This window comes from Ips typographus, linkage group LG11, assembly GCF_016097725.1.
Source record: "Ips typographus isolate SLU linkage group LG11, UJ_Ityp_2.0, whole genome shotgun sequence".
Taxonomy (NCBI): Eukaryota; Metazoa; Arthropoda; class Insecta; order Coleoptera; family Curculionidae; genus Ips; species Ips typographus.
In genome coordinates this window covers 6102952-6124415 of record NC_138432.1, presented here as the reverse complement: position 1 = coordinate 6124415, position 21464 = coordinate 6102952, and the positions used below count along the sequence as shown (strand labels likewise).

The 21464-nt window shown below is 32.7% G+C and overlaps 2 protein-coding genes across 3 annotated transcripts in view; one reads left to right on the top strand and one right to left on the bottom strand.

Moving 5' to 3' along the window:
* The window catches only part of Tsp26A (Tetraspanin 26A), a 41177-nt gene that overhangs the window by 2266 nt on the left and 17447 nt on the right, over window positions 1-21464 (bottom strand). The gene's annotated exons all lie outside the window — the stretch shown is intronic.
* LOC145735501 (uncharacterized) lies at window positions 516-19850 on the top strand. Of its 2 annotated transcripts, none has more exons than XM_081989423.1 (13): window positions 516-799; window positions 14512-14569; window positions 14623-16109; window positions 16162-16391; window positions 16448-16634; window positions 16684-16851; window positions 16908-17147; window positions 18494-18631; window positions 18690-18818; window positions 18994-19137; window positions 19190-19271; window positions 19324-19463; window positions 19522-19850. In XM_081989423.1, exons 2-13 carry the CDS (start codon window positions 14542-14544, stop codon window positions 19573-19575), a joined length of 3027 nt encoding a protein of 1008 aa, XP_081845549.1. In that variant the 5' UTR covers window positions 516-799; window positions 14512-14541; the 3' UTR covers window positions 19576-19850. The 2 variants fall into 2 exon arrangements, with proteins under 2 accessions (XP_081845549.1, XP_081845550.1); XM_081989424.1 differs by lacking the exon at window positions 516-799 and adding an exon at window positions 13250-13373.

The window sequence follows — 21464 nt, the reverse complement described above, 5'->3', positions numbered from 1 at the left end:
ATTTAATTAGTTATTTATTTGACGACTGTTGTAACTTTAAATTCTCGAAACAAGAATCTATTTATTTAGAGTATTGCATCAAAGCTACACTGAATTAATTAAAAGTGCGGTGAATTGGTTTGAGTAATTTAATTGTGTACTTGGTATTGTGCGTGACATTTATCAGTAACTTTATAAATGCTCAGTATAATTTTTTTTAAGTTACTTACACGAATTTAGTTTTGTTGATTTTGATTTTAGTAATTTCTCAGTGCATTCTCTAGCTGTATGAGCAAGTAATTTAATTACTTAGTAAGATTTTGTAGTAATTTTTTTATAGCTTATTATTTCTTGCTCCTGACCTGTATTTTCAAATATCGATAAATCCGTCTCCTAGGCAACGTACAGTTTGGTATGTCAACAATAAGCAACCGATACCTGAGAGTGGTTCGCCTTATTTCCTCGGTATACTGCTAATGTGCTAATCAGTTGCACTGTAGTAGTGGTACCCGAGGTACTGCGGACCACGACACCAGAGTACCGGCTTATAACTTTCCACTCGTGGTACTGTGTGTTGGTATTCGATTGTTTCGTGACGTAGTTTAGCGTTTTAGTACATCCGCGTGCCACATACGTGGTGTTGCAAAATTTTTGGGTTCGATCGCGTATCGATATCGACACATTATTCATTCAGTTCAGTAGAAAATTCAACTTTTTGTTTATCTTGTGGTGTAGTGAATTAAAAGCGGTTTTAGGTTCTGGTTCACCTTCGACAATATTGGGTTGGTTTTGTTTGCTGAACTTGCTGATATAAATAATGGTGAGCTTAATTACTGCTAATTTCTATTAATCTGCTGATTATTAGCTCGTCAAAATGTTGCTTTTTCTCTTAAACGAGCGTAATTGGTGATAATAAACTAAATCAATGTTTTTCCTATCAAAGACGTCATAAATAACAATCAAACCAGGAAAGTTTCACTTTTTCACTATAGAGAATGTGACACTTTTTTCTTTTGGTTAGCTAGGCCGTATTTGGTATAGAGAAAAGGTAAAATAATTTCCGGTACAATGTTCCTGATCATAAAAACGCCAATGCTGATGATGACATGCAACTATAGTCAAAACGTGTTTAAAAAACTATACGGAAGTGATTTGTTTGGTATTTAATGATTAAAAAAAATTATGTACTTTTGCACTGCGGCGATAAAATTCTTGAATATCAACCATCTGTAGAAACTGATAATCTCTATAGTTATATAGAATAATGAGTTTTTAATACAGTTTATCTCTTTTTGATTAAAAAGCGTCAGTTATCTCTGTAATGTAAGAATACTTATAGCAAAATAATGATAATTGCTCTAGTTATTTTCTGTCGACGAATCTCTAAAGAAAAGTGACAATGGTAGTGGAAGTCTCAACCAAAAACACTTTGTTCCTAAAGTGGTAATTCTTTAAGTATTAACAATTCTTGTCAAGTTCGAAAATCATTTAAATGCAAAAGCCCACTGTTTGAAAGTGTTAATCAAGGGCAGACGAGATTTGGTCACCAAATGCTTTCAAAAGTATGATGAATCATAAATCAATGAATAATTTCTTCAAGGCAACTGGAAACGTACATTCACCACGAAAAGACCATGCTCAGCTCAAGAAACATTTTTTTATCATAAAAAGTAAAAAAGTTTATTGCATCTCTAAAACTACATTTTAAGCAGTGTGCTGAAAACTATAATGCTGGTAAAATCAAAATTCAAAATAATTCTTGAAAAAACAAAAACAAACATCATATAGAAGGAATCTGTTTTCTGTTTGAGTTAAACAGGAATAATTCTAAGTTTTCAAACTTTGTAATGTATTTTAATCACAAACTATATTTCAAATACTAAATCCATTAAACGTTTTTTCTAATTATGAAAGGTTTCAAAATAAATAAAAGAAGAAATGTTTTTGGTTAAAAATACTGAACAATACTGATTATTTTCAATATGAAACCACTATTAGACTATATTATAGTGGTACACAAATTGTTTAAAAATGTATGTATATAAAAGTTGTAACACTTGAGTAATTACCTGAAATTACAATGTATACACTTGTTCACATTGTCTTTGTAGTAGTTAAATGGAAATTTTATGCATGGTTTATATCAAATTAAATGGCTCAAAGCAATTTTATTTGATTTGCCCCTACATAACCTCGATAATCCATAGTTGTATAATACCAAACCATAACATTAATAATTTTTTGAAGCATTTTAATTTCTTGAACCAACACTTTTGTGATATTCATCTGTTTCTTGTTTAAGTTAACAATATAAATTAAATGAATAGTAACAAAGGTCTTGTTGAACGTTTCTTTATCAATTTTAAACCACAATAAGACGCACTTTATGAATTTGGGTTTTTCCCTAAATAACCCACTAAATTTACTACGGAATCATTGTTGCGTTTGTGGTTAAATGCAACTTTCAGTTTTCTTGTGATATTTGATGTTATCGTTTTTTGTGGTTTTCCCAAAAAAATCGGATAACTAAATAAATAATTTTATCTTAAAACATTAAGACATTTTTGAAGTATGCATATACAATCGAAACCAAAATGCGGTTAGATAGAACATCAAGTGACCGATTATAATTCAGTGTAACAGGAAAATTTACTAATTTTACCAGTAAATTCCAATTTATGGGTCTAATTGAAATTTGCTTGAAATATATCATTTTCCTGTCATGGCTGTCATTAATTTCATTTTCTGACAAAGTGATTCTTGTTCCAAATGAGTTCTTATAACTTAAACCTTTTTTAAAAATATTTTCTAAAAAAATAGCATTTCCATGTTTAAACTATGACAAATAATATGTTTTTGAGATAAGAAAAATGACGCACATCTTAAGATATTTTTTAAACAATTTGTAATTTACCAGTAATTTACTGACAGTCAAAATAACTGTCAAAAATTTCAGATCCACGTCTTGTTTCGAAAACTGTAAGAAAACTGTGTTAAACTGTAATTCTTACAAATTCTAGGCAAATTTTGACATTAGTCACAGCTATCACGGTATTTAGAGGATAATTTTAGTTAAGCAGTCACGTGATCACTGTCAAAATAACTGTCATAAATCTCAGAAACAAGTTTTGTATCGAATCATACAAGAAAAATTTTCTAAACCCAGATTTTTGCAAAATTTGAGCACAATTTGACATTCAGGGTCAAAATCGCCTGTAAATCCCACTTGGAGTAAGAATATGACAGTTATAAGCACATTTTTGGAATCCTCATTAAATTTCCTGTCCAATAACCTGAAAAAACACTACAAATTTACACCACAGCATTTGTAATTTACCCATCACTACTTTTAGGTGTTTTGGTATTTGCTATTATCAATTTGAAGAAGTTATCTGTCTAAATGTCTATGGCTTTTATAAAAATTTGATGACAACAAAGTTGGAAGACACCTCTAAAAGATTTTTAAACGGCGCTGCTTTCAAATTCAGTTGAAACTGTTCTTCTTTTAAATAATACGTGTTTCTTCTGCAACAAGTTCTTCTTCAATATGATATAAATTTACTTAAAATGCCCTATTTTGGTTTCTGTTCGACGTATCTCTAGGCAAAAAGCGTTTCAGTTTGTATTAAACTTTTGAGTTGTTAAAAACTTGTACCTTACAAGTATTAACGTTTATAGTCAGTGTCAGGTGATAACCGAGCATTTTTATAGAATTATAGAGAAACAGTTAATACTTAAACTTATGTTTTATTTCTTCTTTGGCTCTAATCTGGCAGGAGAACAAAAGCATTTGTCCTTTTAATGTCTTAAAGATTGATGGTTATGGTTGTAAATTCATACATGACCATGATTTCACTAGAAATGTCATGTGGATTAACCTTATCTACAACCATTTTAAAGAGTTAAAAAGTCATTAAGAGTGTATAAGATTAATAATGGTTCTTCTGAACTTCTCGCAATCTTACATATTCAAATAAGCTATTATAATGCAATTTTGCATATGCTATGTCTTGGACAAAGTACTCCAGGATAATTACTTAGACAAACATTGTGCAGACATCTCTCGTTCACATGCTTTGTTGCATAAAATATGGAATTGCGTAACAATCGAGTCTATGAAGTGTTGGAAAATTAATTCCAAAGCCATACACACAATTCAGTTATTACGATGACACAGTAATTATCGTGGGATTTTTGTGTTTTGAATTTAAAGATCGGCATTGTGGTGGTATCAGTTGTTTGTTTGGGAACTTTTTGATGATGAGGTCAAGTTCAATTAAAATTGGGACACCAAAGATAACCTAAGCATCAAAAATTGCGTCTCAGTCTCAGCCAAGTTAATTTAAATACTGAACCCACTTTGATCTCCATATCCGGAGTCAACCGACCCATAAACACCGAAAATTACCCATTTAAAATGCATAATCCAACCTGATTCATTATTTTATATGTCAACAAGTCCATTTTTGATGTCGGGCAATTGTAACATTGCTTCGACCTTTTTTGCTACATAATTTTATTATTGGCTCAATGTTAATGGCGACAATTGCAACGAATACAACTTCTTTTATGTGACAATTGCTTAGTAGATAAAAGTTTTATAAAGTGGCTACTTATGTTGATACGCACTTTATTGTGAATTTGCTTTGACATAAAGACAATTAAAAAAATTGTCCTTAAAACCTGAAAGAATGACTCACGTAGTATCATTAGAACTTTCTCTTCCTATTTTCTGTTCGGTTTGCGTGCGGTTTATAGACGTCCATTATGTATTCATTAGTTTACACATTTCCTGTGATATTTTCACCCGATTTTTACCACAAAAATGATTACACAAAAATTCAATATTTGCCAATTTTTTTCAGTTATAAATTCGCTAACCTCAAAACAATTAACGTAAACGCATCGCAAGATCGTTGCCTAATTCACTAAAAAGGTGTGTCAAGTCGCGGTTAGCCTAAAAGCTTACAGACTTTAATTCGATTGTACAACGAAGCTGTCTAATGTGATATGTGCTAACGTTAAGAGTCGAATTTAAATGAAGTGGAAGCTTGCAAAATTACAGTTTCAAGGTGTACGTATCTCGAAATCGACTTCCTTACTGCAGTGAAACAGAGCAAGAAAGCCAAGTTAATGAGGCATTTAAAGCCTTATTGTTCGCACGAAAGTTTGAGGCATAAACGTTCAATTTGGAATATCAGATCCGTTTTTGTTTCGGTTTTCATTAAAGCACAAAAGCGTAAAATGCGTAAGTTTGAAATAATTTATAAATTGAAAACGATGACTAGTAGGTTAGTTTGAGACAAGCACAATGCAAATCATTTTTGACAATCTGTAGACAGTAAGAAAGCTTGTAGTATTCATTTTGACAACCTCTAAACAGGAAAACAGCTAAAGCATCGAATTGGATTACATAAAAACAGTCAAACAAACAAACTTTGGAAAATCGTTTCATTTCGACAATTAGAAGGTAGTTTATAAAAACTTTTTTAACGATAATTGATGGCAAAGTTCAAACAAAATTTTGACAACTCAAAGTTTGAAATTTTGAAAAAGCCTGTAGTCTTCACTTTGACAATCTCTAGACAGGACCTAAAGCATTGAATTTAATTACATAAAAACAGTCAAACAAACGTAGTTTAAAAAATTGATTTTTTCTACGATTTATCTAGACCGCCGATAATTTTTTGTACACCAAAATGCCTTTTTGCATACAAAATACCTTGAAATGCCTTTAGAACTCACAATGCTCCTATTATTGCTCAAAATGCCTCATAGTTACAGTGCTTCAAAAAAATACATCATTGAAATACATAAAAATGCCTTTAGATACTTTCAAATGTTTACACATTTGTGGTATTCTAAAATTTAGTTGTAAGTCCCCTGGTATTGAGATAATGATACATCTTGATGAAATACACCCTTGAAATTAAATTTTTTATGGTCACGTGACAGTTTTTAGGTTGGCGATTAAGTAGCATGTCTGCTTTTACAATTTGTACATGACTTTTGACCATTGTCAAAATGTTGATAAGGATTAATGATTCAATAAAAATTACTTCCTCAAGTTACGTGACTGTTTTTCCAAATTTTAAACACCCAAAAGCTTCAAATTGGTTTTTTTAAAGGTCTCGTGACAGTTTTTAGGTTAGGTTACGGGTAATTACCGGTTATATTTTGACGTTTGCACGAATCTTCTAACTGTCATAGTAACCAAGTTAGCACGTGTCAAATAAAGACACTTATCATTTAAAAGAAACAGTTGAAAAATTGCTAATTTCAATTTAGACAGTAGTACAATTGTAAGAACTACGTCACGTGACTTGATAATTCCATTTTTGAGCTTGCAACATTGTAAAGGCCAGTTGACATTGTCAAAAACAGTCACGTGAACTTCAAAACGCAGTTTAAACTTTGAAAAATGGTAAATTAAATTTGGACAGTTGTTAAAACTTAAATTGCAAAATACACGTTACGTGACGTTGAAAATGCAATTCTGCATGTTCTAGCAGGCCAGTTGACATCTGTCAAAATTAGTCACGTGACCTTTAAAATATATGTAGTTTAAAATTTAAAAATTTGGTAAATTAAATTTACACTATGTTAGACAGTTGTAAAAGCTGAAATTGCAAGAGACACATCACGTGACTTTGATTATGCCATTTTAGAGCTTGCAACACTGTCAAAGCCAACTGTCAAAACAGTCACGTGACTAAAATGTAATTTAAATGTTGATCATTTGGTAAATTAAATTTAGACAGTTGTAAAAGCTGAAATTGTAAAATACACGTTACGTGACGTTAATAATACAATTTTGAGCTTGCAACACTGTAAAAGACAGTTGACACCTGTCAAAAACAGTCACGTGACCTTAAAAATGTAGTTGAAATGTTGAAAAATTGGTTGAATAATTTGTAATGAATATTGTTTCAACTCAATATCATCTAACAAAGATTTTTACCATAATAATTACATGTGCCTATGCTGTTCTGTTTAATTTTCAGTCAATTTTGTTATATTAATACACTGCATTTTGAAATATACAGACAATGCTTCAAAATACTCTCAAATGCCTTATAAATATCTCAAAATGCCTCATAATGCCTTGTAATACCTCACAATGCTTCGTAATAATGGGAAAGTGATTAGAAAAACGACTATATTTTTACAATTAGAAGGTAGTAAGTGTTTACCCATTATTTCTTATTGTTGAAACCTAAATTGTACATAATGAGCACATATTTTATCACAAGTTTAGTCAAACAAATTAGTCACACGATTAATCCTGCAACTGGCTGACAATTTAAATAAACTTGTTGATCAGTGTGTGTTTTTCTGTCCAAAATCAGAAAACATCTTAATCAACAAAGAAAACTCTTCCATCATACTAGCAAAATATCAATATTTCACGCTCAACTAATCGTTTGCGTTATCTTAAGACACTGTACCGTGAAATTGGTTTTGTTTATTTATTATTTTTTTAAGTAAGTGTACTAATTTCGTAAGACTTACGCCAAAACTCATGTTGGTATATTAAAGAGCTCTGTTGTAATTTTGTTACACTCAATTGGGAACATGTTATGGAATACACAACTCTTCTATTTTTGTCAAAAAAATATTTTTATTGCAACAGCGTTGGTGAAAAAATTGGGCACAAAGGTCGTTCATTGAAACTAAATTGTTATTGTAAAATTAGGCTAGTCAACAAGATGTGAGCTAAAAGTATACCTTGACTGGCCTTTAACCTAGCTCGTTAAGTCAATTTAGTTGTTTGGGTTTGGATAGAGCAGAATCACAGTCTATTAAATAAGCTTTACAGTCATCGAAGCAGAAACTTGCACCACATTATGGTATGCAAATACTTCAAAACCTCATCATATGGCACATAAAGAAGCTTTCACCGGCCTCGCGCATGCAATTACATTGTTACAGCCGTCAAGTGTAATATGATGAGTTTAGTGAGTGAAAACTAAAGGAATTTTCACTTTTTGTCAAACTTTCGTTTTCCGTTTTCTGATCGTAATCTAGTTCGGATGATCAAACTGCAATTATTGTATAATCTAGGTGGGAAGCTGCTTTGTTGTCTGCGGCAACAATACCGCCAACAGAGGTTAGGATAACAAAGTTAATCAGCGAAATTATAATCATTTATAAACCAGAGCAAACACTGTTAGAGGTGCGTTACATCAATAAGTAACGACGAAACTATCGTGGTTGTTTTTTTAATACTAAATTAACTCTTCTTAAAGTGCTTCCTCATCGATTTCGATGCGGTGGTTGGTCATTATCTAATCCGGAACATGGAAGTGCACCCAGATAATGCTAAATTCTTATATTAACATCCTGAATTATATCAGTTTACAGTACTTAATCAGACACCTAAATTGACAAAATTAGTAACGCGAGATTTGTAGATGATCGAAGGTCAGTGACGTCCATTAGACCGTAAGGTAAACTCAGTGTCTGACCTTAAGTTCGGCTATCAACCATTTCGATCAAGGAAATTATAAGTCGTCGAAAAAAACTATGCCAAGGTGCCGTTGAGGAATATTTTTTTCAAGTTTTTACCAGTAATTCAAGGCACTGGTTGATCCGATCAACTGGTGGAAACATGGTTGGATGGTAGTGGTCAAACACATAAAAATTTCAGTTTTAATTTTAAATTAATATTCTAACATACAATTTAGTTTTCATTTCTGTTGAGTTTAAGGGCATCGGTAAAGCAAAACGTCTTATGGGAGATTCAATGCATTTTATGACAATGTTTTAACCCAAATTAAAAAAAAACTAGGCTTGATATTGCTGTTTTTTAAACGGCATATGAAAGAAGACACTTGCTGGAATGTGCGAAAGTCAATATAATTTGGAAACTGAAGAAACCAATCTGGTTCTTCATGAAACTTTTATTTTGTGTCATACACACTATTCGTACATTTTAACAATTTTTAGTAAAAACATATCTGAATCATACACATTATTACTGAAATTTATATACATTTTTTACTATTCGTGGTTTTGTTTTGTATTGAGGCAAACCCACATTAATTGTATACAAATAAAACTAAATGATTTATTAACACACTTTGAATGTATTGGAATTCGTTTAAACGATAATATAAATTCTGACTGAAAGCCAGATAATTGATTAAAATCTGTTTATAATTTTTAATTTAATGCTATAGTTATAGTCAATAAACTGTAATTAAATTAAAACCGCAGCCAACATAAAAAATATGATTCAATAGAGACTAATAACTTCACTCAGAAAGAAATAATTACTAAACATCTCAAAACAATATTTTTATTAACAATCAATAAAAAAATTCAAATCTCAAAGTTTATATTGGGCAACTACGTGACCCGGGTTTCGCGTTCAAAAGGCATCATCAGACGATAACACTAACAAGAAAAGACAGGGACGTCTGTATTGTTTGGGTTACAATAAAAGAAAATTTAAAAAACTTACAAAAACACAGTTTAGTTTCTTTATTTTTTGTTTAATTGTCATTGTAAATTACGCCTTAAAATGGCCGTTTACCGGCAAGGTAAAATAAAATTCAGTGTGACAAGAAAATTTACATTAATTCTTGCAAATTCTCGGTAAATTTTGACAGTTTTGACAATAGTGACAGAGAGATCACGTGGTTTTTGGAGGATATAGTCACGTGACCACTGTCAAAATAACTATCATAAATCTCAGAAATACGTTTTGTATCAAATGCTGCAAGAAAACTTTTCTAAAGCCTGATTTTTGAAAGTTTTGAGCACAGTTTGACAGTCAGGGACAAAAATACTTGTCAAACCCACTTGGAGTGAAAAAATGGCTATTTTAAGCACATTTTTGGAATCCTCATTAAATTTCCTATCTGATAACCTAAAAAACACTACAAAATTTAATACATGTAGTAAGAAAAACGCTGTCAAACTTTGAACTGGCAGAAACACATTTTGAATGGACAGTTAGGGACAAAGTTGCCGGTAAAACCCACTTGGAGTGAGAAAATTACTGTTTTAGGCACATAATTGGAAACCTTATTAAATATTGTGCTGTCTAATAACCTAAAAACACTACAAAACTTGGTACAGTCAGAGAAAAAAGCGGTGTCAAAGTTTGAACTGACAGAAACACAGTTTGAAAGAACAGCCGGAGACAAAATCGCCTATAAAACCCACTTGCAGCGAAAAAATGACTGTTTTAAGTACATTTTTAGAATTATTAAATTTCCTATCCAATAACCTCAAAAACACTACCAAATTTTGTACAGTCAGGGAGAAAAACGCTGTCACCATTTGAACTGACAGAAACACAGTTTGAAAGGACAGTCAGGGACAAAATTGCTGGTAAAACCCACTTGGAGTGAGAAAATGATTGTTTTAAGCACATTGTTGGAATCTCCATTAAATTTCCTATATAATAACCTGAAAAAACACTGCAAAATTTAGTACGGTCAGGAAAAAAAGCGGTGTCAAAGTTTGAACTGACAGAAACACAGTTTGAAAGAACAGCCAGAGACAAAATCGCCTATAAAACCCACTTGCAGTGAAAAAATGACTGTTTTAAGCACATTTTTGGAATTGTTAAATTTCCTATCCAATAACCTCAAAAAAACTACCAAATTTTGTACAGTCAGGGAGAAAAACGCTGTCACCATTTGAACTGACAGAAACACAGTTTGAAAGGACAGTCAGGGACAAAATTGCTGGTAAAATCCACTTAGAGTGAGAAAATGATTGTTTTAAGCACATTTTTGGAATCTCCATTAAATTTCCTATATAATAACCTGAAAAAACACTGTAAAATTTAGTACGGTCAGGGAAAAAAGCGGTGTCAAAGTTTGATCTGACAGAAACACAGTTTGAAAGCACAGTCAGGGACAAAATCGCCTGTTAAACCTATTTGCAATTAAAAAAAATTACTCTTTTAAGCACGTTTTTGGAATTCTTATTAAATTTCCTGTTCAATAACCTGAAAAAAAGTACAAAATTTGGTACAGTCAGAGAAAAAGCGCAGTCAAAATTTGAACTGGCAGAAACACAGGCTGAATTTATCCATCACTAGTTACCGTTCTTCAAGCAAGTGTCAGAAAAAGATTTGATAACTTGAATAATGTATCACTTAAGAAATTATCTGAAACCTTGTCATCTGTCAGAATTAACGTTAAAAATAATTGTCTAGTAATACAAATAGTTTTACATGCATATTGGTATTAGAAAAAAGAAAAAAAGTCGTAGTAAATGAACGGGCAAGGCAAATTCAACCGTTATTTACCCGTTAATGTAAGCAATAAAAAAACTCGTTTTTAACATTAAACGTATACTGCCAATTACCTGGTAATAAAAATAAAACGTTTTACTGACACATGATCAGTAAACTGTTTGAATCCTATTTGTTGATTTAATGATTACCTACATTATACACACCTTGTTCTTTTTTTGTGTTTTTTTCTAGTTGTACCCACACTGATCAAACATTATTAGCACACAATATGTATTTTAATAATTATTATTATTGACAATACAAGTGTAGATGGGATTAATTCACCTGAAAATAACCTTCAAGTTTCGATATTTTGTTTGAAAATCGTGATTCTGGCTTTGATTGTGCCATTACATAATCTACAACCACTAGAAAATTAATAATACAATCAACTAACATGACTGTGCATGACGAAATTTAACGTTTTTTTGTTATGAAAAACATTATTCATTCAGGGAAACGTTTTTGTATAAAACCACAAAAAAGTGATCGTAACAATGTTTCATAGTAGTGTAACAATAATGATAGTTTATTGACAAGTTAGTCTTTTTACAGCACTTTGAAATGCAAATTACTTCCAAGTAAAACTCGCTACATATTGAAAAGGTCAGCATAAATGAGTTCTAAGATAAAAAATACTAGCAAATCTTTAAAATATTTTTTTTTAATAAATGTATGTATTTGTGCTGTTAATATGGTGTATAAATATTGATGTAACCGCTAATGGGTTAATCAACATGCAATCTAGCCAAAAAATTCAATCTATTTTTTGTATTGTCTTTTTCCGATAATCCCCGTTTTTGTCTTTGTTTAATCTAATCAACATTCGCTGATATAATAGCTATTTATGTACCAACAGCGTTTTACAACATTATAGAAATCTTAGAACATTTTCCAGAAGAAGAGAAATGTTGTGAAATTTTCCAGAAGCCTCTAAAACTCATTTAGAACTTTCAGAGGCCTCTACGAGCTTGGTAAACCTTCTAGAAATCTTAGAGAAAGTGCAAGAAACTTCTAACAGCGTTTGAAACATTCTAAAAGAAACTAAAGCCTTTACGAGTCATTTAGAACTGTCAGAGGCCTTTACGAGATTGGTAAACCTTCTAGAAATCTTAGAAAAAGTACCAGAAGCCTATAACAGAGTTCTAAATACTCCAGAAACCTTAGAAAAACTTTCAGAAACCTCTGAGAATCTTTTAGAACTGCCAGAGACTTGTAACAACTTTGTAAACATTTTAGAAATGTTGTAAAATTTGCCAGAAGCCTCTAAAAGTCGTTTAGAACTGCCAGAAAATGTAAAATTTGCCAGAAGCCTTTAAGAATCATTTAGAACTTTAAGAGCCATTTAGAACTGTCAGAGGCCTCTACGAGTTTGGTAAACTTTCTAGTGCAAGAATCCTATAATAGCGTTTGAAACATTCCAGAAATCTTAGAAAAATTTACAGAAGCCTCTGAAAATCTTTTAGAACTGTCAGAGGCCTCAACCAGCTTCACCATTATTTTATACCAGCACCACGTTAACGGAATCATCACAATTTCAGCAATTCTACTTCATTGCATTCTTAAATCAATTCATAAGATTATTAGTGAGGTAAATGTTCTAGAATAATACAGTAGACCTTCATATTTATACTCACATGATATTGAACAGTTGGAGAAGAAGTCTTCATCGATGTTTGTGCAATAATGAGGTATATTGTTGCAAGCCTTTGAAAATAAAGGTCATTTGTGTTAGCGTGTACGTTCCAGTACACTTTAAAAGTGTAGGAAAGAATAGTTGGCAGCATAAATTGTTTATACTATTAATATGTAGTAAAACTCAAAATTGGAATAGTCATCAAAGTGACTAAATACAGATAATATATCGCACACAATATCGATTGTGTGATAAAGTCAAGATAACTGACAAACCTATCATAAATATTTTACTTTCAATATTGTGAATAAACTGGTAAGTACCATTGTCTAAATTGCAATTCATTGAAACTGGAAGAGACTTCAACAACACATTTCTAACCGGATGGCCAGTCATTATAACTCTCATATAAATCTACTTTCTCTCCAATTTTATGATCTATATCAAATGGATGTTTAACTAACAATTTTGCTATTCAGGCAGTGTATATTCAATAATCAGGTATGTAACCAATCTACGCAAATTAGCTACAGTATAATAATAAACCATTGACCTAACCCAAAGTAATATACACTTTGGCGGAAGATTGTCATTAAATTACGACACCTCGTTTTCCGCCATGATATCTAGAGCATTTACTTATACAGTTGCTTTTGTATCTCTTTAGTTTGAAATTGTATAATAATAGAGCAAATAAAGCAACAATAGCGGTATTGTTGTTAATGTCAAATTAATCAGTTGTAGACTAGTTTCATTCTTTAGATGACGATATGTTGCCACTCCTTCAGATTGACATCCGTCCAATTTATTACTGTTGTTACCATTAAAATTAGTGTAATTGTATCAATGTAAGGCGAGTTGCTGAACCGTAGAATAATAAAAATACCACCGCAAAACGTTCACTTAAAAGGCATTGAATTTTCACGGCTCACCTTTCCTGAGACATTTACCTAGAATTACTTTGCAACTTTTTGGGTAGGGTTTTAATAACTTTTGCATTTGAAATTTGTTGTGTAATTTGTAGTTTTAACAAATATTTATTACAGCTAGGATGAAATGCAGTCTAGGCAAGGCTGAGGCTTATCTAGATGGATGTAGTAGTCGGGTAAATAGAATCTCTCCTGCAAACCGGTTAACTAACTGAATAATAAAAATTTTACACGGTCACGGAGAGCCGGAGGCTATATTACCTTTCAGGTTCTTCATAGGCCAGACACGCGTTTTAAAACGACAATACAACCATTGGTTTGTCTTGAGATACTTGCAAAGAATACGTAATCTTCCAACTGACACATTGAATAACAAAAGCCTCTTCCGTTGTTAAGCGCAGAAATGAAACTTTTTTTCTCACACCGCATTGTAATATCCAGAAAACCGCACTTCTAGGCCGATTTTTCTAATATTAGCATTCAATTTCCACCCTTTAATAAGCGAACGTAATCCGATTAGACTTGGAAACTGTAAGCTGTTTGGGGAAAGTGTGTCAGTACGTCGATATACAAATAAAAATTACGAGCGTTGCAAGGACAAATGCTGAAACTGAAAACCGTAAATGCATATTAAATCTCTGTTGCCCTTTTTTAAATTTAAATTGCATCAGCTGTATTTTAAGTATAAAAAAATGTTATTTTTCTTACAGGTAAACGAGTAGCTGCGACCATGCGGCATTATGGGAGTTCCTCTACAAGTCATTTCAGGTACTACAATTCCAGTATTTGGATAATTGATAAATCTAAAACTGTACTTTCAGGTGTCTTGTTGATACTGGTAGCATGTAGTAAAGCAGACGAGCGCCAATGGCGCCAAATTCGAGAGGCTCCACCCCCTAACACAACAGAAATCAACAATCGAGATTTAAACAAAATTTTAAAAGTAGATCCCAAGACTGAATTTTTAGAAACCAAACCACCAAAATCAACTAGCAGCCTTTCTGGTTTGCCTCTAAAACTAGGGAAAAACCATTACAAACTTGAAAGTACTTCAGCATCTTCCCAAAATGATTCTCAGACAAACTGGACACAGAAAAGCACCACTCTGCTTGATTCAGAAGGCTTCCAAGGTACTCGGCATCCTAGCTTTGATAGTAACTCAGAGCTCACCACTCCTAGCACAAAGTTTGATAATAAATTCCATGAAACTGTTAAAAGCGTTAAATTAAAGGTGGACTTTGATAATGAGAGCGGTAACAACGAAGAAGATGATAATGATGATGATGATGATGGGGAAGAAGAAGAAGAGGACGGTGACATGGCAAAGAACAGGCATGGACAAATGGAATTTGAAAAGACCAAAACTATTGTGGACAATGAGACGGTGTCGAAAAACTCCATCCATAAAGACTTAAGCATTGAACAAACTATGAAAATCAATTACAAAAATGTTTACAATGAGTCTGAAGTTTACGATCAAGAGATCATTGAGAAAAACGGTACTACAGAGAGAATTGACAGAAGTTCCTCCAGCACTATTGAACCAACTGTCACAATCCCAACCACTACAACCAAACCGGAAATTCTACCAATTATTGATAACAACATAGCTTCAGAAAGTATGGCTTCGTTAAGTAATGTTTCCAAACCAATTCAAACAACCACAACTGAACCAACATCAACAGCCTCGCTAGAAGACAACGTAATATTACCTTCCTCACCTTCATTGAAGAAATCAGAAATCCCTTTGGTTGCCACACCATCTCCTATTACAACCACTACAATAACAAGTATGACAACCACTGTAATACCTTCCACCACAACTGAAGAAGTCTCCACAACAATTCAAATTGCGACTGAAACTACGACAATACCAGAAGAGCTACCAACTACCACAATTACTAAAGAAGTACCAGCTACTTCATCCGAAAGTTTTACCAGAACATCTAAAAGCTTGGATAACTCAATTGTGGCTGAGCAATCTATTAGAGATAGCTCTGTTAAACAGGTTGAGGTGTCACAAAGAGGTTTTGTGGATGATTTAGTTACTACCACGGCAGCTGTTAGTGAGGAAGAAGTAAAATTTATTAATAACACTATTAGTAAAGTTGATGATGAAGTTGCCACTATAACTACAACAGAAGTCACTACTACCTTTTTGGGTGTTAACACTGAAGAAGCTACGACCATTTTGTCTAGTGTAAGTGAAACCACTACTGACGAAGTCGAAAATTTGACTGAAACTACTACTACTACTTTAATTGATGAAGTGACCACTCAAACTGCTGCAACAGAAGAAATTATAAAGGTATGAATTACTTTTGTTGTGTTCGAATTATGAGTAATTAGGGAAATTCTAGGTTATTGAAACTACTCAAACTCCGACTACTTCTACCACTCAGCCAGTTCAAACCACAACGGAAATTTCTTTTATTCACATTGAAGAAAATGACAGTCAACCTACTACTACTACTACTGTTTTACCTACTACAAATCCTAGTGTGAATTATAGTTCTAGTAGTTCTGTGAGTTCTGTTCCGGTGATTAGGATGGTTGATAGTTCATCTGAGATTGTGGTGCCTGATGTTAGGTAAGAGTTAAAATCTTACTTCAGGAAGTGTTCTTCAATTGTTATGTTTATTTCAGCCCGAGAGAAGCTGAAGCAATAACTGAAGATGCTACCACCAGCATAGAAACTACAACTGAGACTGTTTCCAGTGAGGAAGAATACATCAAAGAAGACAGTCATGATGGTGACACAAAAAAGAAAATTGCAGCTATTGTTATTTCTTCCGTTTGTGCTGTTTGTTTGGTTTTACTGGCTGGATTACTGGTAAAACCTTACTTCGGTTTAAGCAAGCCAATTCAATGTATGTTTGTAGCACATAATGAGAAAACGACAAAAACGCCTCAACTACGGTCCAAGATGTCGACCGGTCAGTTTGGATGACTACAGCATCGATAATCTGTCCGTTTACAACAGTGTGAGACGTAAAGGGGGCGCACGAATATCGAAACGTTCATTTGGTAACCCAGCTTTTGAGGACCCAGTAAGTACTGAAATAACTTTCAACTGTCCTAAGATAACACTGCGATTGTGATTTAGGTAGCTACATCTCATCCCTTAAACTTCCCTGCGTTAGCAAAATTCTCTGCTAATTTGGAAGATATTAAAGCGGAATTCGATGATATACCTCAGATCAGCGCCAGGACTTCTGAGCTTCCCGAAGGTTGCGACACCAAAAACAGATACGCTAATGTGATTCCCTTACCGGAAACTCGAGTGTTTCTGAGCCCTATTGATGGTTATCCCAATAGTGACTATATAAATGCTAATTATGTTACGGTAAGAAGGTTTTTCAGTTTAGTTTACTCAAACTTAGTACATTTTTGTGGTTTGTTACTGTGTTTTACTGTCGTATCATTTTTGCCAACGTTATGTCAGTATATAGTTTATCTATAGAGAATGGTTTTCTACCTTAAGTAATTGGAATACTAGAAATATTCATTTCTATCCAATATCAATTCAGAGAAGAACTTGAATTCCATAGCAAATCTAGTTTAAGCTACCAAATTTATAAAAATTTAGTAATCTGATGCACTCCCAAACAAATTATAACCAGAAGGCTTCTTTCTGTCTTTGAATAGTCAAAATGGCTGCCTGATGAAAGCCTTCCTCAAGCCTCTAAGTTGTCATATTAATACTATAAGCATTTTTAAAGGTGAAATTGTCAAATGTAAGCTAGAAAGCCTTTGACTGAAGGCAGGAAGCTTCTTACTGTTTCCCACTATTTAAATTATAACTAGAAGGCATATTTTTGTCCTTGAATAGTCAAAAGTGCTGCCAGGAAGGCTTCCTCTAGACACTAAGTTGTCATATTAATACTGAAAGGATTTTCAAAGAGAAAATTGTCAAATTGAGGCTAGCAAAACGTTTGATTAAAGACAGAAAGCTTCTTACAGTTTTCCAGAAGTTAAATTATAACCAGAAGGCTTCTTTCTGTATTTGAATAGTCAAAGGAAGCTTCTTTTACTGTTTCTCACTAGTTAAATTATAACCAGCAAATATCTCCCTGCTGAGGCCCTTAAGGACAAAATGTCTTTCTAAGGATTTGGTAGAGAATTAAAATAGTTACAATTTTTCCCTTTAAGACTTTTTCTGAATTTTGTCCATGGAAAAAAATACAGAAGGTTAAAAGTGTTTTTCAACATGCAATTCAAACAATTTGTACACTTATCCATAAAATTACATTCTTGTTATATAAACACACTTCTCAAACCTTGAATTGTTGACTGAAAAATTACACTAACAAACAATTGCTGTAATATGATAAGATAATTATTGTTGTAGTAACAATTGTAAAAAATTACAATCAAATATCTGCTTTTAACATCGAACTGTCGGTAAATAACAGTCTGCAAAAAGCAACCCGTATATAATGTTTGATTAATTGCTTCTTTGTCTAGCTAGTCTTGCAAGATGATTATAACTGTCGAAGCTTATAAAAAATGTCAGATCTTTTAGAATAATTAGAAATGTTTGTAAACTTTACACGAATAACGAAACGTTTTAAATAAGAGCCTATCTAATAACAATCTGCAGCCTGCAGCGCTCATTCATTGGAAATTCTTCAAAATAAATTTACTGTTAAAGGAAATGTAGGTGTTACTAAAAGATTTCTTTTAATTTAGGGTCCAAACAACACTAAAGGTTACTACATAGCGACCCAAGGTCCTATGCAAAACACTGTAGACGATTTTTGGCGAATGATCTGGGAACAACAGGCCAAAGTAATTTTAATGTTGACTCATCTAGTCGAAAACGGTTTGGTAAGTTTACCAACTACCTAATAATAAACTTAAATATGTTGATAAATGTAATTTGTAGGAGAAATGCGTTGATTACTTGCCGGAATCCGAAGTGTTGGAATGCAGCCGAATGTTTGGAGACTTTCAAATCACACTGAAGAAACGTGAAGTTAAGGACAAGTACATTATATCAGGGTTGCAACTAAAGGTTAGCATAAAGTAAACATTAAGTAAAGAGTATAAAACACTCTGTATGATGTAGAAATTAGTTCCTCACCTCCAATCACCATTTTAGTGTCATCTTGAACAATCTTATTAGTTGATATTAGTGCAACCATTACCATAGCATTTCAGCTTGTAGTTTCATTTATACATTGTTGTAGAATATGGTATCAAACAGTTGGAGAGAAATAACCCATTTCTGGTATCTGGGATGGCCAGAAAAAGGAGTCCCAAGTGAAGCCAACTCTCTAATAGCTTTCATTATTGAAGCTAGAAGTTACATGAAAAATGGAACTTTAGACAAGGTTTGTTGGTATATTATCCACTGGTCTATGGGCTAAGCTAATTTTCCTCTAGAAAAACACATCTAACGGACTGGCTGCTCAAAACGACCACAGTCCTGTAGTGGTTCATTGCAGCCCTGGTACTGGCAGAACAGGTAGGTACTCAAACCTAAGAAAAGGTCAAATTAGAGTTATAATACTTTTCAGGAGTTGTAATTGCCTGCGATATAGCGATACGGGAGTTTGAAAAAACAAGGCTAGTCGATATTCCTAAAATAGTGTACAAAATACGAAGGGATAGGGCTAATGCTGTGCAAACTAAGGAGCAATACATTTTCATCTACAAGGTCAACAAAACCCATTTCACTTCAAAATGCGTGTATTTTAAACTAGTTTTTCTTTTAGGTGGTTAACCTGTACGCAACCAAATTAACCGGAGGTGCTTTAGAAAATCTGTAGGTGCTGGGTCACTCAATTCTGAAGCATTTCAACAAACTTTCCATATATTGTCTGCTGTCAGTAGTGTAAGAGGGACAATAGTGTCCAACCAAGCAATTTTCATAAATGTGATACGATTATAATTTTCGTTTATAAAAATTATATGCAATAGGTTTATTTTTGTTGTTTTTTTGTATATTTAGTCAGTTAGTGTCTTCAGATTATAGTAGCAAAAGCTTATAGTATTGTAAAAAATCTCTATTGTACATAAAATAAAGTGTCGATATTTTTATTAATATGTCCATGATTTAAATACCCTGTCCCAGGAGATTAGTTCACAAGATTTTCTTTGATATTTGTGAATTGAAAAGCTTTGTTTTTGTTGAAATAGACTTCCAACGTGCGTTTGTGGTAAAAAATTCAGACCTCTAACTTGAGGCGTTAACTCTGAGATATTCAAGAAAAATGTTGAAGAATTTTGTGAATACTGTTTTGATATAAATGTAATTGAATGTTTATACTAGTGTACGTAATATTGGATTTTCTCTCAATTTTTCTTGAGTTTTGCTGTATTATTATTACAGTGGAGGAAGAGGATTTCACATAATCCATGGAGGTATTACTCTCCGTGTGTCGACACATTGAGGCTCGCTATAGTCACCATTGAATCAACAATAATTCCAGGAAAAAAGGAAAAGCAATTGATTCGTTATAATATTGAGTCGTTAATCAGAGTAGAACTGCAGTCAAATAACAAAAACAATCATTGATCAAGACCACAATTTGATATGATATCGAAAAATGATACTTCAGTTTATTGACCAGCCAATCAACCTGATTAATAGACAATTTTAAAGTTTAACAAACTTGATCCCAGAGAGTATAATTGCATATTTGTTAACATTCAAAAATTAGACCTTGAAAATTACTTACTTACGACCGCACTACATAATTATTATGTAAACAAAAATAATCTTGAAATCAATCAGTCGAATTGCAATAAAGGTGAACCACAAATTGTAATTTGTCCCACGTGTGAGTGTCTATAATGTGCTTGATTACGTTTGCTATCATTTTTCTTATTTCAATACTAACAGATAAAACAAACAATCGTATTTTCAGGAGTAGAAACTGCAAACAAATTAAACATCCATCGTTTATACAGTCCACGCTAACTAATTGTAAGTAAACGTCAAACTGAATCACGGTTATAGTTTGTTCTAATCTGATCAAACTGGATAAAACAGAATTATTGTGCTTTTTTCAGATCAATTTATTTGTTGTTTAATAGCTGGAATTAATTGCTCTGGGCGTGTGTAAATGAGAATTAATAAAACTGGCTGCCTTGTTTGTTGCTAGTAAATCTGAACACATTTGGCAAACCTGCAAAAAGGACTCAGAATGCTGTTTTTTTGGTACTTTTCAGATAGTAAAGGGCATTCAAATTAGCTAGTGAGAACTGCTATGGGTTATTACTCATATGGCAATAAGTGCAGATATTGAATTGTAAATACCCTAGTATGACAAACTGAAAAATCAGACTAGAATATTGGATAAAAGCGGCTGACAAACTAAATTAGAATGGTAAGAATATTTCAAAACACTATTACTCCTAAAATTTTGAGCACTTTTGCAGTTGGCACATAAAAAAGTAGAACAAACTTAAAGATTGCTACGTAAAATATCTGCAATACCAAATTAATCCAAAGGGACGGTCCAGATTCAAACCGTCTAAGAAAATGGAATTTTTAAATCCATTTCAGGATGAGATGCTTCAGGATATTTGTTTCATGAAATTATGAACCGGATTTTGAAAAGTGCCTGACTATGAAAAAAGATTCGGATAGTGGTGATTCTAGATTACTGGATTTAGGATTAATGTAAGGTGCAGAGTACAGGCATTCGTGAAT